At 42.5% G+C, this 14,894-nt stretch overlaps 1 gene segment (V, D, J or C); it reads left to right on the plus strand.

Moving 5' to 3' along the window:
• LOC115543486 (immunoglobulin kappa constant-like) lies at positions 1 to 1,812 on the plus strand. The segment is given in 2 exon segments: positions 1 to 665; positions 1,265 to 1,812. Coding segments are annotated over 2 exon segments (411 nt in total).
• Positions 1,813 to 14,894: the final 13,082 nt, after the last annotated feature.

Below are 14,894 nucleotides of genomic sequence, written 5' to 3' on the forward strand. Positions count from 1 at the left end.
CAGAACCCCAGTTTCAGCTGAGCATGCAAAGCTTCCTCTATATGGAAATGACCTGTTTCCACTCATCAGACTGGGGGTGAGAGTGACTGCAGACATTCTGGGAGGAACGGTGTATCTCTTTAACGTCCACACTTTTGGAATACAAATTCATTTTTTTCTGGAAACTATTGGGATTTAAAATGTCTTATATTTTCTCTGGTTGAATTGGTCTGGGTTTGTATGAAATCCTTCAACTTTATTATTTTGCTGAAATTTATTCTCTTAACATTATTTACTAAAACCAGAATAATAGATAATAATTTATTGTTCATTTTTTAATAAATACATGATTATAACATTGTGTTGAGGTTTTTTAATGAGTCAAATGATTGGACTAATGTTAAAGCAATGCACTGTTTGTTAGTGATCCTTCAACAATTTTATGAAAATATATGTTGAATAAATACATTTGTTTAATCCATGTACATTCACACAATTGATAGAAATTAATAATTATTATTTCAGCGAATCAAATATTGAATAATTCAGAGATTTTTGTCTAAAAGCGAGTGTTTGTGTGACATTAAGATGAGTCTTTAATATGCGGGAGGTTTTTGTACAGCCTCTTAACGAGTTTGTATCACTGTGGTACACTTTTGGTGGAGGCACCAAACTCATCGTTGACTGTAAGTACAAGGACACTTTTTTGTATCTGACATAGTACTAACCTTTGACTAGCGTACCTGTAAAGATATATCGATTTACTTTTTTTTAACTAATTAAACCAAAATTCTTAGGAAAGGTAAATGATAGTGTTAACAACTTCTCTAATTGAGTACAGTCATTGCATGTTATTGTTGACATTGTATTTCAAATTATTTCTTTATTGTGATCATTCATAATTTATTAAGAATATAATTGAGGTACTTTGATCTTCATTCATTTGATTAAACAGTTCAGATTCAGATTCTGCTTCGGAAACTAAAAATGCAGTCGTCATTTATTTAATATAATATTTTATCTGTATTGTATTTATGTTCTTAAAAAATCCCATTTATAGAGTTTTCTTTGCTAAATCCGAAATTAAATATGAGAAAACGTGAAAGAAAGACTTATTAAGAAAAGCAACCTGACGGTCTAAATGTGTCATGAATAAGGTTGCATACATTTCCACCCATGTTACAATAAACAACATCTCTTGATGACTGCTGATGTTCCCTTCTCTGTGCTCCTATGAGGCTGATGTTAACTGAGCCTGTTGTCCACTCCTCTCTCTCTCTTCCAGTGGGAGTGGTGCAGCCCACGCTGAGCGTCCTCCCTCCCTCCAGAGTGGAGCTGGAGCAGGGCAGTGCTACACTGCTGTGTGTGGCCAGTGGGGGCTTCCCCTCAGACTGGAAGCTTGGCTGGAAGGTGGGGGGCAGCAGCAGGTCTGGGGGGGTGTCAGATAGCCTGGGGGTCCTGGGGAAAGACGGCCACTACAGCTGGAGCAGCACCTTGACCCTCCCTGCAGACCAGTGGAGGAAGGCGGGCTCAGTGAGCTGTGAGGCCAGTAAGAATGGCCAGACGCAGCCTGTCACTCAAACCCTGAATCCTGGAGAGTGTTCCGAGTAGAGGGGCTCCAGCATGGAGGTACTGGAGGATACAGATCTCCTCTGACACGTCTGCTCAATGACTCTCTGTCTCAGGTGGCACTGCATCTTTTGTTGATTTACATTAATACAACATGTCTTTTGTTCATTAACATTAGGCTTTATGGTTTTTACCCCTTGCTTGTGTTGGTCACATGTAGAACATTTAATAAAGATGTAATGAATAAATTCTTTCTTGTATTTATTTACTATTGTCTATCTTCTGTGTTTTCGAATGATTGTGGCTTCTATTGAGTATATATAACAGCTGTTATCTTTATTAAACAAATTTCACCACCATTTTGAATGAAGGGTTAAAGCTATGGTGTGTATCTCTGAATGAGCAAAGTGTTGGTTGTGTGAATGTCCTTGGATAGTGTGTTCAATGTATTCAGTGGACCAGTGTGTCAGTAATAGAACCACTGCTGCTGAAATGACTGATATGTGTCAGGCTGACAGTCACTTCATAAAATAGTAGTTCAGAAAAAATTCCCAAAAGTTTTTGCAGATACAACTTAGAAGCATGTTAAAGTATGTCTCAAGAGACATTCAGTATCCATCACCAAGACACAGGAACCCTAGTATGATGAGCGGTGGAAACAGTGACATATTCATAATGTCTGTCTATGAGTCAAAGACCAAACCGACAACGTTAAAAGATGTGTTTCTTTAAACGTATTCTGTGAGCAATGAACTGTACATATTCAAATGATGTCCAGTTTAGTTTAGCAGATGTGCCCCTGTGTCCTTTGAGTGACAGAAAGTCAGAGTAAATGTAGGGCTGAGGTTTTCAGAAGAGTCTCTGGAGACTCCAGTGAAAGCAGTATGGGTTCACGTCTCAGAACCAGCTCGATGGCGCCCAGCTCAATTGACTCATTGTCTTTGCATCCTTTCCTTCTGCCCTTGTAGTCCAAGACATGCTGCACTCAAGCTTTCAAAGTACAATGCTGCAACTGGTGGATATGTATCAATTCACATAATTTGTATCAATTCGCAATTTTGTAGTTCCCCTAAACACCCTGAAACAACTTGAGTCTCACATGCTTATGCCACCATACGCAACAGTGCAAGCAGGCCAATGGCGACCAAGCACGCAGTCCTTCCTCCCTCACTTTATAAACCAGCAGCCGCCACTGAGCGAATGGAAATACATTTACCATGAGATCATGTTCTCACTTGCTGTGTGTGTTTGTGTATCTGTTTCCGTGTCTCTGTTCTAGTGCTACCAATTTGTACAGCTGACAACAGCTAACAATAAACAATATAATTTTTAAGAATAAATGTACCTCCTGCATGAGATGTGCGTAGCTGAATATGGCCGCAGGCCTACGCTACTGTATGTTGTTATATTTTATAACATCTGTCATAATGCTGGTACTTGGGGAGACAAATATTTTCTCTAGTGGTACGCGGTATAAAAAGTTTGACATCCACTGATCTAATATGTTGTAGTTGAGGAAGTAGTTGTATGTAATATTTGGTAGTTGAGGTAGTACTTGTTTGTTTAATAATGCTGAGGAATCTAATGCTGGCTCTTGGTTGAGGCCCCTGGTTAGAGCCAGCTCTGTGCTCAGCGCTCTGTGTCAGAGTCTCTTCCCCCTCAGCAGCTGCAGCAGGTTCCTGCTGTAACAGCTCAGTGTCTACGCAGTGTGACTGAGGGAGGTTTTTGTACGGCTCTCAATCACTGTGTGAACACATAGGGATCAATGTAGCTCTGACAGTGATAAACTGCTGCATCTTCACGCTGGGCGCCGTTGATGGTCAGAGAGAAGTCAGTGCTGCTTCCACTGCCACTAAACCGAGCTGGTGTTGGTGATACAAGTTGGTTTACATATTTCATGATGAGCTTGTGTTCTTCTCCAGGTTTCTGTTGGTACCAGAATAAATAGGTATTGCCATGAACCGCTGTGTTGGTTTTACAGGTCAGAGTGACTGTGGATCCTGGAGTAAAGGACACTACTGGTGTCTGAGTCACAGTCACCTGACTGCTGGTTCCTGTAGAAAACAAACAAACCAAACATTGAGTTATTCAATAGAAAAGACAAGCAATCAAAGAAGGGTGGTCCACATTTTGACTGAGTGGAATGAACCAACCTGTTAAGGATCCACAGACCACTGTCCAGAAAAGGAGGGTGAGGTGATTCATGGTTGCCACGGTTTCTGGGGTGTTGAGTGACAGCTCAGAGTCCTGCAGTGTTGAACTCAGAGGACTTTAAACCCTCTCAGAACCCCAGTTTCAGCTGAGCATGCAAAGCTTCCTCTATATGGAAATGACCTGTTTCCACTCATCAGACGGGGGGTGAGAGTGACTGCAGACGTTCTGGGAGGACCGCTGTATCTCTTCTACATTCACACCATTGGAATACAAATTCAGATTTAATGGAAACTATTGGAATTTAAAATGCATAACATTTTATCTGGTTGAAGCCAATCCTGGTTTGTATGAAATCCTTTAACTTTCTATTTGTTTGAAATAAATTGTCGTTACATTATTACCTGAACCCAGAATAATAGATAAAAACATATTGTTCTGTACATAATAAATGCATGAATATAACATTGGTTTGAAGGTTTTTTATGAAGTCAAATTAATAGACATGTTTTAAAACAATACACCTTTTGTAAAAGAGACTTTAAAAATGTTATGACAATAAATGAATGATGAATGTATTTCATTAAATTACTATACATTCATAAAATTACTATATATTTATCATAATATTTCCAATGAATCAAATATTGACTAATTCATCCATTTTAGTGAAAAGCCAGTGTTTGTGTGTCAGTGAGATGAGTCTTTAATGTGCGGGAGGTTTTTGTACAGCCTCTCAATGACTTTGTATCACTGTGGTACACTTTTGGTGGAGGCACCAAACTCATCGTTGACTGTAAGTACAAGGACACTTTTCTTTGCCTGGCATATTTAACTTTCTCTAAACATAATTAAGAGTGATAATCTTATCTTTTGGAACTTTCTATATTTTTGATTTCTTGTCGTTTTTTTAAAGATAAGCTGAGGACAAAGTGTAAATATATTGTGGTACAGAGTCCTGTCTTTTAAATTACACTGCATACCTTACATACGTTCTACAATATAATGTATTTCAAGAAAGACCTCCTTATTGCTGTGGCATTATTCATTTATTGAATTGGCAAATCAGTCACATTTAAGTTTGAAGAAATTCACATTTGTCGATTAATGTTAACCCAATAAATTGCTAAATTTTGAAGTTCAATCATTTTAAATATAAACATGTTACCGTTTTAATGAAGAGATTTAAACACAATGGTTTCCTTCCTCTTTAATGTCACCAACTGCTGGTGAACAGGAAGCTGTCCCTTCCCTCTGTGCTCCTATGAGGCTGATGTTAACTGAGCCTGTTGTCCACTCCTCTCTCTCTCTTCCAGTGGGAGTGGTGCAGCCCACGCTGAGCGTCCTCCCTCCCTCCAGAGTGGAGCTGGAGCAGGGCAGTGCTACACTGCTGTGTGTGGCCAGTGGGGGCTTCCCCTCAGACTGGAAGCTTGGCTGGAAGGTGGGGTGCAGCAGCAGGTCTGGGGGGGTGTCAGATAGCCTGGTGGTCCTGGGGAAAGACGGCCACTACAGCTGGAGCAGCACCTTGACCCTCCCTGCAGACCAATGGAGGAAGGCGGGCTCAGTGAGCTGTGAGGCCAGTAAGAATGGCCAGACGCAGCCTGTCACTCAAACCCTGAATCCTGGAGAGTGTTCAGAGTAGAGAGGCTCCAGCATGGAGGTACTGGAGGATACAGATCTCCTCTGACACGTCTGCTTTATGTCTCTCTGTCTCAGGTGGCACCGCAGCTTTAGATGATTTACATTAATATAACGTGTCTTTGATTCATTAACATTTCAGATTTTTATCCGTTGCTTGTGTTGGTCACATGTTGAACATTTAATAAAGATATAAAGAATAAATTCTTTCTTGTCATCATTTACTATCGTTTATCTTCTGTAGTTTCGAATTAATGTGGCTTCTAATGAGCATATAGAACCTCTGCCATCTTCAACAAACAAATTTCCCCACGAGGGGAGGCTATGATGTATATCTCTGAATGAGCAAAGTGTTGGTTGTGTGGATGTTGTAAAGTGTGTTCGGTGTATCCAGTGGACCAGTGTCAGTCATAGAGCCACTGCTGCTGAAATGACCCATGTGTGTCAGACTGACTTTCTGTCACTTCATATAATAGTAGTTCAGAGAGATGTCCAGGTTTCTGCACATACAATCTCAGAAACATAGAAAATTACGTCCCAAAATAAATTCAGTATCCCTCACCAAGACATAAGAACCCTAGCAGGATGAGTGGGGGAAACAGTAACACATTCATAATGTCCGTCTATGAGTCAGACCAAACCGACGTCGCAAAAAAAGTGTATCATTCAACGTATTCTGTGAGCAGTGAACTGTAGCTATTCAAATGATGTCCATTTTTAGCTGATGTGCACCTGTGTCTCTTGAGTGGCAGAAAGTCAGTGGAAATGTAGGGCTGAGGTTTTACAAGAGTCTCTGGAGATTCCAGTGAAAGCAGTATGTATGGATGTCTCCATACCAGCTCAATGGCGCCATCCAGTGTCCGAACAACGCCATTACGATAAAGACTGATTCCATGAACTCCACTATCTTCAGGTTTTATTTAATAAATAGCTGGCTTCAATCCACTCATAATACTAATAATAAGCAAGTCTTTCCTTTCATCAGGACGCAAGCTGCTTTAAATGTGGGTGACAAAGAACAAAACAACGTGAAAGATTATATTTTGAAACAATCAAAACAATAAATAAACAAATAAATAAGAATAGATCATGTTCCAAAGTCCAGGCCCAGTAAGTGGGTCTTCAGGCAGCTTGTGAAAACGCAGATGGATCCAGCGTTGAGGATCTCCCGGGGAGCGAGTTCCACAGAGTGGGGGCAGCCACCCTAAAGGCTCTGTCCATAGCTGAAGTCCCTAACCCGGGGTGGGGGGGTGGGGGGTAAAGCAGTCCGTGGTCTGAGGGACGGAGATTCTGGGAGGGGGAGTAGGGTCTGAGGAGCTGTGAGAGGAGCGGGGGCTAGAGGGACTGGGGGGTGAGGAGGAGGAGGAGGAGGAGGAGGAAGAGGAGGAGGAGGAGGAGTAGGAGGAGGAGGAAGAGGAGGAAGAGGAGGAGGAGGAGTAGGAGGAGGAGGGGGGGGGAGGAGGAGGAGGAGGAGGAGGAGGAGGAGGAGGAGGGGGGAGAGGAGGAGTGCTACAGGACCTGACTGGGAGGGGGGGGGGGGTTGTAGTTGAGGTTGTAGTTATATTCAATATGTTGAAGTTTTAGTTGGATGCAAAACAATGTAGTTCATGTAGTACTTGTATGTAAAATCTTGTTGTTGAGGTAGAAGTTATATATTAAATGCAGTAGTTGAGTAGTCCTAGTAGTTGAGGGCATTTGTATGTTATATATTGTAGTTGAGGTTGTAGTTGTATGTAACGCGTGGTAGTTGAGGTAGTAGTAGTATGTAATATATTGTAGTTGATGTGGTACTTGTATGTAAAACGTGGTAGTTGAGGTAGTACTTGTATGTTTAATAATGCTGAGGAATCTAATGCTGGCTCTTGGTGGAGGCCCCTGGTTAGAGCCAGCTCTGTGCTCAGCGCTCTGTGTCAGAGTCTCTTCCCCCTCAGCAGCTGCAGCAGGTTCCTGCTGTAACAGCTCAGTGTCTACGCAGTGTGACTGAGGGAGGTTTTTGTACGGCTCTCAATCACTGTGTGAACACATTGACACTGTTTAGCCAGTGGTAACTCTGACAGTGATAAAATGCTGCATCTTCACGCTGGGCGCCGTTGATGGTCAGAGAGAAGGCAGTGCTGCTTCCACTGCCACTAAACCGAGCTGGTGTTGGAGAAACAAGTTGGTTTACTAATTTTATGATGAGCTTGGGTTCTTCTCCAGGTTTCTGTTGGTACCAGAATAAATAGGTGTTGCCATTAACCGCTGGGTTTGTTTTACAGGTCAGAGTGACTGTGGATCCTGGAGTAAAGGACACTACTGGTGTCTGAGTCACAGTCACCTGACTGCTGGTTCCTGTAGAAAACAAACCAACCAAACATTGAGTTATCCAATAGAAAACACAAGCAAACAGAGAAGGGTGGTCCACATCTTGACTGAGTGGAATGAACCAACCTGTTAAGGATCCACAGACCACTGTCCAGAAAAGGAGGGTGAGGTGATTCATGGTTGCCACGGTTTCTGGGGTGTTGAGTGACAGCTCAGAGTCCTGCAGTGTTGAACTCAGAGGACTTTAAACCCTCTCAGAACCCCAGTTTCAGCTGAGCATGCAAAGCTTCCTCTATATGGAAATGACCTGTTTCCACTCATCAGACTGGGGGTGAGAGTGACTGCAGACGTTCTGGGGGGACCGCTGTATCTCTTCTACATTCACACTTTTGGAATACAAATTCAGATTTACAAGAAACTATTGGAATTTATAATGTATAACATTTTATCTGGTTGAGGTCGATCTTGGTTTGTATGAAATCCTTTGACTATCTAATAGAGGGATATTATTACCTAAAACCAGAATAATAGATAAAAACATATTGTTCTGTGTATATTAAATGCATGGATATAACATTGGCATGAAGGGTTTTTATTAAGTCAAATTAATAGACTTGTTTTAAAACAATGAACCGTTTGTAAGTGAGCCTTCAAAAATGTTATGAAAATAAATGAATGATAAATATATTTCATTAAATTTATATACATTCATACAATTAATGTAAATTAATTATAATATTTCTAATGAATCAAATATCGACTAATTTATCCATTCTAGTGAGAAGCCAGTGTTTGTGTGTCAGTGAGATGAGTCTTTAATGTGCGGGAGGTTTTTGTACAGCCTCTTAATGAGTTTGTATCACTGTGGTGGACTTTTGGTGGAGGCACCAAACTCATCGTTGACTGTAAGTACAAGGACACTTTTCTTTGACTGGCATATTTAACTTTCTCTAAATATAATTAAGGGTGATGATCTTATCTTTTGGAATTTTCTATATTTTTAATTTCTTGTAGTTTTTTTAAAGGTAAGCTGAGGACAAAGTGTAAATATATTGTGGTACAGAGTCCTGTCTTTTAAATTACACTGCATACCTTACATACGTTCTACAATATAATGTACTTCATGAAAGACCTCATTATTGCTGTGGCATTATTCATTTATTGAATTGGCAAATCAGTCATATTTAAGTTTGAAGAAATTCACCCTTGTCGACTAATGTTAACCCAATAAAATGCTACATTTTGAAGTTAAATCTTTTTAAATATAAACATGTTGATACTGGTTTTAATGAAGAGATTTTAAACACAGTGGTTTCCTTCCTCTTTAATGTCACCAACTGCTGGTAAACAGGAAGCTGTCCCTTCCCTCTGTGCTCCTATGAGGCTGATGTTAACTGAGCCTGTTGTCCACTCCTCTCTCTCTCTTCCAGTGGGAGTGGTGCAGCCCACGCTGAGCGTCCTCCCTCCCTCCAGAGTGGAGCTGGAGCAGGGCAGTGCTACACTAGTGTGTGTGGCCAGTGGGGGCTTCCCCTCAGACTGGAAGCTTGGCTGGAAGGTGGGGTGCAGCAGCAGGTCTGTGGGGGTGTCCGATAGCCTGGTGGTCCTGGGGAAAGATGGCCACTACAGCTGGAGCAGCACCTTGACCCTCCCTGCAGACCAGTGGAGGAAGGCGGGCTCAGTGAGCTGTGAGGCCAGTAAGAATGGCCAGACGCAGCCTGTCACTCAAACCCTGAATCCTGACCAGTGTTCAGAGTAGAGAGGCTCCAGCATGGAAGTACTGGAGGATACAGATCTCCTCTGACACGTCTGCTTTATGTCTCTCTGTCTCAGGTGGCACTGTAGCTTTTGTTGAATTACATTAAAATAACACGTGTTTGATTCATTAACATTATTCTCTATGGTTTTTACCCCTTGCTTTGTCACATGTTGAATCAAATAAAAATGCATAAAATACGATATTTCTTGTTATATTTTCCAATCATGTCATCTGTTTCTCTTTCTACCAATGAGTGTATCAAACATATGTAATCTTTATTAGACAAGTTTCATCACCATTGTGAATGAAGGCTTAAAGCTATGGTGTGTATCTCTGAATGAGCAAAGTGTTGGTTGTGTGGATCTTGTTGTAAAGTGTGTTCAGTGTATTCAGTGGACCAGTGTCAGTCATAGAGCCACTGCTGCTGAAATGACCCATGTGTGTCAGACTGACTTTATGTCACTTCATACAATAGAAGTTCAGGGGGATGTCCAGGGTTCTGCATATACTAGCTTAGAAACATGTAAAAGTACATCTCAAAAGAAATTCCGTATCTCCCACCAAGGTATTGTTACCCTAGCAGTGAGTGGTGGAAACAGTAACATATTCATAATGTCTGTCTATGAGTCAAAGACCAAACCGACATCGCTAAAAGATGTGTTTCATTCAACGTTTTCTGTGAGCACTGAGCAGTGAACTGTAGCTATTCAAATGATGTCCATTTTTAGCTGATTAGCACCTGTGTCTCTCGAGTGACGGAAAGTCAGTGGAAATGTAGGGCTGAGGTTTTCAGAAGAGTCTCTGGAGATTCCAGTGAAAGCAGCATGTGTGCCTGTCTCTATACCAGCTCAATGGCGCCCTCTTGTGTCTTACCAACGCCGTTTCAACAAAGAGTGATTCTATGAACTCATCTCTGTTCACCTCCATCTTTAATAGTAGCTTAGAGCCTCAGTAGTAGTTAGCATGTCGTTGGGTTAGCCTGGTAGCAGACAGAGGCTGGTGTTTAGCGATTGTTCCTCATGGCTTCCTTAGCTGGAGGATGAGGGCTGTGAGGGTGGACCCAGGCTTGGCCATCTCCAGGAAAGGAGGCTGCAGAACAACAGCGTTGGTTACCGTCACAAAGGAAACACACTCTTGTGTTTCCACCAGTGAACCGTAGCAAAGACATGTCTGGGAGATTTTGTAGTTCTAGCTTTTAAGGCATGTGAATAAATGGTTTGGGTATACGCACACGCACACGCACTGTGGCATCCCGCCACTTAAACCTCGGCCCGGACCAGCCCGAGGGTGGGTCCTGGATGGCCGATACCACCGTCACCCACCAGCCGGCGACGGGATCACCTACCGAACCCCAATCAACGGGATGCGAGACACCTGGCTGGACAGCCAGGGAAATACTTTAAAAGGCACTCGGGAGCAGACCAGCGAGGCCGCCATGATCAGATCTTCTCTTGACTATGGGTGCTTTGTGTATGGGTCATCATCTAATGCCGCTTTTCCACCGCACATGTAGCTCGACTCGACACGACACGACTCGACACGACTCGACACAGCAGCAGCGCGGGTCATTTTCCACCGCAAATAGTACCTCCGGGACGTGGGCGGGGTCGGCTGCGCGAAAGGGCCGTGACGTATTTTTGTACGCGACGCAAACAACACCTACGTAATCCAAACATGGACAGAACCCACATAACAACAATGGAGAACATCGATGCGATGGTATTCGTGTTCGTATTATTAGCTGGAATGTTGAAGAAGTGGAATATGTTGGCTGCGGCGCTGCTATGGCTGTTACCAGCATGGTTGCCATGTCGCTCTCGTGACTTCGTCACACTCTCTGGCCAATCAGTGGCCGGCCGTCTGCCGACGTCACCTTTTAGCATCGGCTCAGCCGCTTGGAACCTAGAGCGAGGCGGTAATAGAAAAAGCAGCCACTTCAGGTACCAGATACCATGTTTTCGCGGTGGAAACGCAAAAAAGGCGAGCTGAGTCGAGTCGAGTCGTGTCGAGCTGGTCCCATGCAGTGGAAAAGCGGCATAAGTCTGTTCTGGCAAGGCTAGATGTGCTGCAGGCCAGGGCATTGAGGCTTTGCTGTGGGGCCTTCAGAACGTCCCCAGTCCCTGCTCTGCTTATTGAAATGGGAGAAATGCCCTTATGGTTAAGGAGCATTAAGTTAGGGTTGCAGTACTGGGTAAAACTAAGTGGGACACATCAAACTTTTCCAGCAAGGTGCCTGTTACAAGAGTCTGACGGAGCCAATAAGTATAAAACATTTTTTGTAAATATAAATCAGTGGGCTGTGCGGCTGGGTTTGGAACAGGTTAGTGTAGCGGAACATACAAGCTGGCTACCTATGCCATATTGGGTGCTGCCCGAGCTGAATATTGAAATGGTCTTTCTACAGGAAAAAGATAAGAAGCTGGTAACTCCAAAAATAGCAGAACATCTAAACTCAATTAGAGACGGTACTTTGATTATTTTTACAGATGGATCTAGAGACCCAGTTAGTGGGAGAGCTGGGTTTGGGATGTATGTGGAGCAGCTTGGGGTGAAGATTGGCCGGCGCATCTCTAATGGGAGCTCTGTTTTCACATCTGAGTTAATGGCAGTCCTATGGGCTTTAAGGTGGATTGAAGAAACCAGACCTAGAGAGGTTATCATCTGTTCTGACTCTGCAGCTGCTCTGGAAGCCTTAAATGGGGGGAAATCTAAGGCTCGACCTGATATTGTTACTGACATTCTGTTTTTTAGAATTGGGTTTAGGTCTAACATATCCTTTTGCTGGGTTCCGGGACACGCTGGGGTTGGGGGGAATGAGCAGGTGGATCAGATTGCAAAACAAAGTTTTGAGTAGAGAGGTAGATGTTCATATATCCTGGGGGAGAGTGGAACTGAGAGAAATAATTAAAGAAGGCTTAACGAAGGAATGGCAGAGAGGGTGGGAAAAAGAAAGCAGAGGTAGACACTATTTCTCTCTACAATCTCAAGTTAAAAAAAGATGTACCTGCACTTTTCAGTCCCGTAGCGCCTCAGTTAAACTGTGTAGATTGAGGCTGGGTCACTGTGGGCTAAATCATTTTTTATTTATTGTAGGAAAACATGTTTCTGGTTTATGTGAATGTGGTAGTTCTGAGACAGTAAAACACGTTTTTCTGGAGTGTAGAAAATATAGGACAGAAAGACATGCACTATTTGGTCGACTGTTGGTCTTGGGACTTGGAGGTCAGGCTTTTTCAGTTTGTTCCCTGTTTGGGCACTGTGATAATCATAAACTGATCTCTTGGGCAGTTCTGAAGTTCCTGCATAGAGCAGGACTATGTGTAAAAATGTAGTTAGTCATCGGACCTGTGGAGGGCAGTAATACGCTGGACAGCGTCCAAACTGCCGGAAACTGAAGAAGAAGAAGAAGAAGAAGAAGAAGAAGAAGAAGAAGAAGAAGAAGAAGAAGAAGAAGAAGAAGAAGAAGAAGAAGAAGAAGAAGAAGAAGAAGAAGAAGAAGAAGAAGAAGAAGAAGAAGAAGAAGAAGAAGAAGAAGAAGAGCGAGGCCGACGAGTGACAAGACGGAAAGGGCCGAGCCAGCCCTACCCTAGAGGTCCACGGAGATCCTAGGGGTAGCCGACCTGTCTGATTGTTAACCTTGTATGAAAAGAGTGCCTTTAATGGCTTAACCCTCGCTAAAACGTGTGGTTTATACGTGGAACCCGGCGATATCGAGGACCGGGTTACCACAACACAGTCACACACACACACACACACACACACACACACACACACACACACACACACACACACACTTTGAGAGGGGGGGGGGGGGGGTTGTTGTATCTATTATGTTGTAGTTGAGATTGGAGCATGTAATCAATTTGAGTTGAAGTTGTATATAATATGCTGTAGTGGATGTAGTGGTGGTATTTTGTGTGTAAGTAGTTATACGTTGAAAAAGATTAAATTGTCATATTTAATGTGTGGTAGTTGAGGTAGTAGTTGCATGTAAAATGTGGTAGTTTAGGTAGTGTATGTATGTGGTAGTTGAGGTAGTACTTGTATGTAATTTGTTGTAGTTGAGGTAGTAGTTGTATGTAATATGTGGTAGATGAGGAAGTATTTGTTTGTAATACGTAGTAGTTAAGGTAGTAGTTGTATATTTAATAATGCTGAGGAATCTAATGCTGGCTCTTGGTTGAGGCCCCTGGTTAGAGCCAGCTCTGTGCTCAGCGCTCTGTGTCAGAGTCTCTTCCCCCTCAGCAGCTGCAGCAGGTTCCTGCTGTAACAGCTCAGTGTCTACGCAGTGTGACTGAGGGAGGTTTTTGTACGGCTCTCAATCACTGTGTGAACACAGGGCCACTATGGGCACTCTGACAGTGATAAACTGCTGCATCTTCACGCTGGGCGCCGGTGATGGTCAGAGAGAAGTCAGTGCTGCTTCCACTGCCACTAAACCGAGCCGGTGCTGGTGATACAAGTTCATTTACTAATTTTATGATGAGCTTGGGGGCTTCTCCAGGTTTCTGTTGGTACCAGAATAAATAGGTATTGCCAGCAACGGCTTTGTTTGTTTTACAGGTCAGAGTGACTGTGGACCCTGGAGTAAAGGACACTACTGGTGTCTGAGTCACAGTCACCTGACTGCTGGTTCCTGTAGAAAACAAACAAACCAAACATTGAGTTATCCAATAGAAAACACATCAAACAGAGAAGGGTGGTCCACATTTAGACCGAGTGGAATGAACCAACCTGTTAAGGATCCACAGACCACTGTCCAGAAAAGGAGGTTGAGAGGATTCATGGTTGCCACGGTTTCTGGGGTGTTGAGTGACAGCTCTGAGTCCTGCAGTGTTGAACTCAGAGGACTTTAAACCCTCTCAGAACCCCAGTTTCAGCTGAGCATGCAAAGCTTCCTCTATATGGAAATGACCTGTTTCCACTCATCAGACTGGGGGTGAGAGTGACTGCAGACGTTCTGGGGGGACCGCTGTATCTCTTCTACATTCACACTATTGGAATACGTATTCAGATTTACTCTAAACTATTGGAATTTATAATGCATAACATTTTATCTGGTTGAAGCCGATCTTGGTTTGTATGAAATCCTTTAACTTTCCATTTGTTTGAAGGAAATGGTTGTTACATTATTACCTGAACCCAGAATAATAGATAAAAACATATTGTTCTGTTTATAATAAATGCATGAATATAACATTGGCATGAAGGTTTTTCATTGAGTCAAATTAATAGACTTGTTTTAAAACAATAAACCGTTTGTAAGTGAGCCTTTAAAAATGTTATGAAAATAAATGAATGATAAATATATTTCATTAAATTAATATACATTCATACAATTAATATATATTAATTATAATATTTCCAATGAATCAAATATCGACTAATTCATCCATTCTAGTGAGAAGCCAGTGTTTGTGTGTCAGTGAGATGAGTCTTTAATGTGCGGGAGGTTTTTGTACAGCCTCTCAATGAGTTTGTATCACTGTGGTACACT

This window comes from Gadus morhua, chromosome 5, assembly GCF_902167405.1.
Source record: "Gadus morhua chromosome 5, gadMor3.0, whole genome shotgun sequence".
Classification (NCBI taxonomy): Eukaryota; Metazoa; Chordata; class Actinopteri; order Gadiformes; family Gadidae; genus Gadus; species Gadus morhua.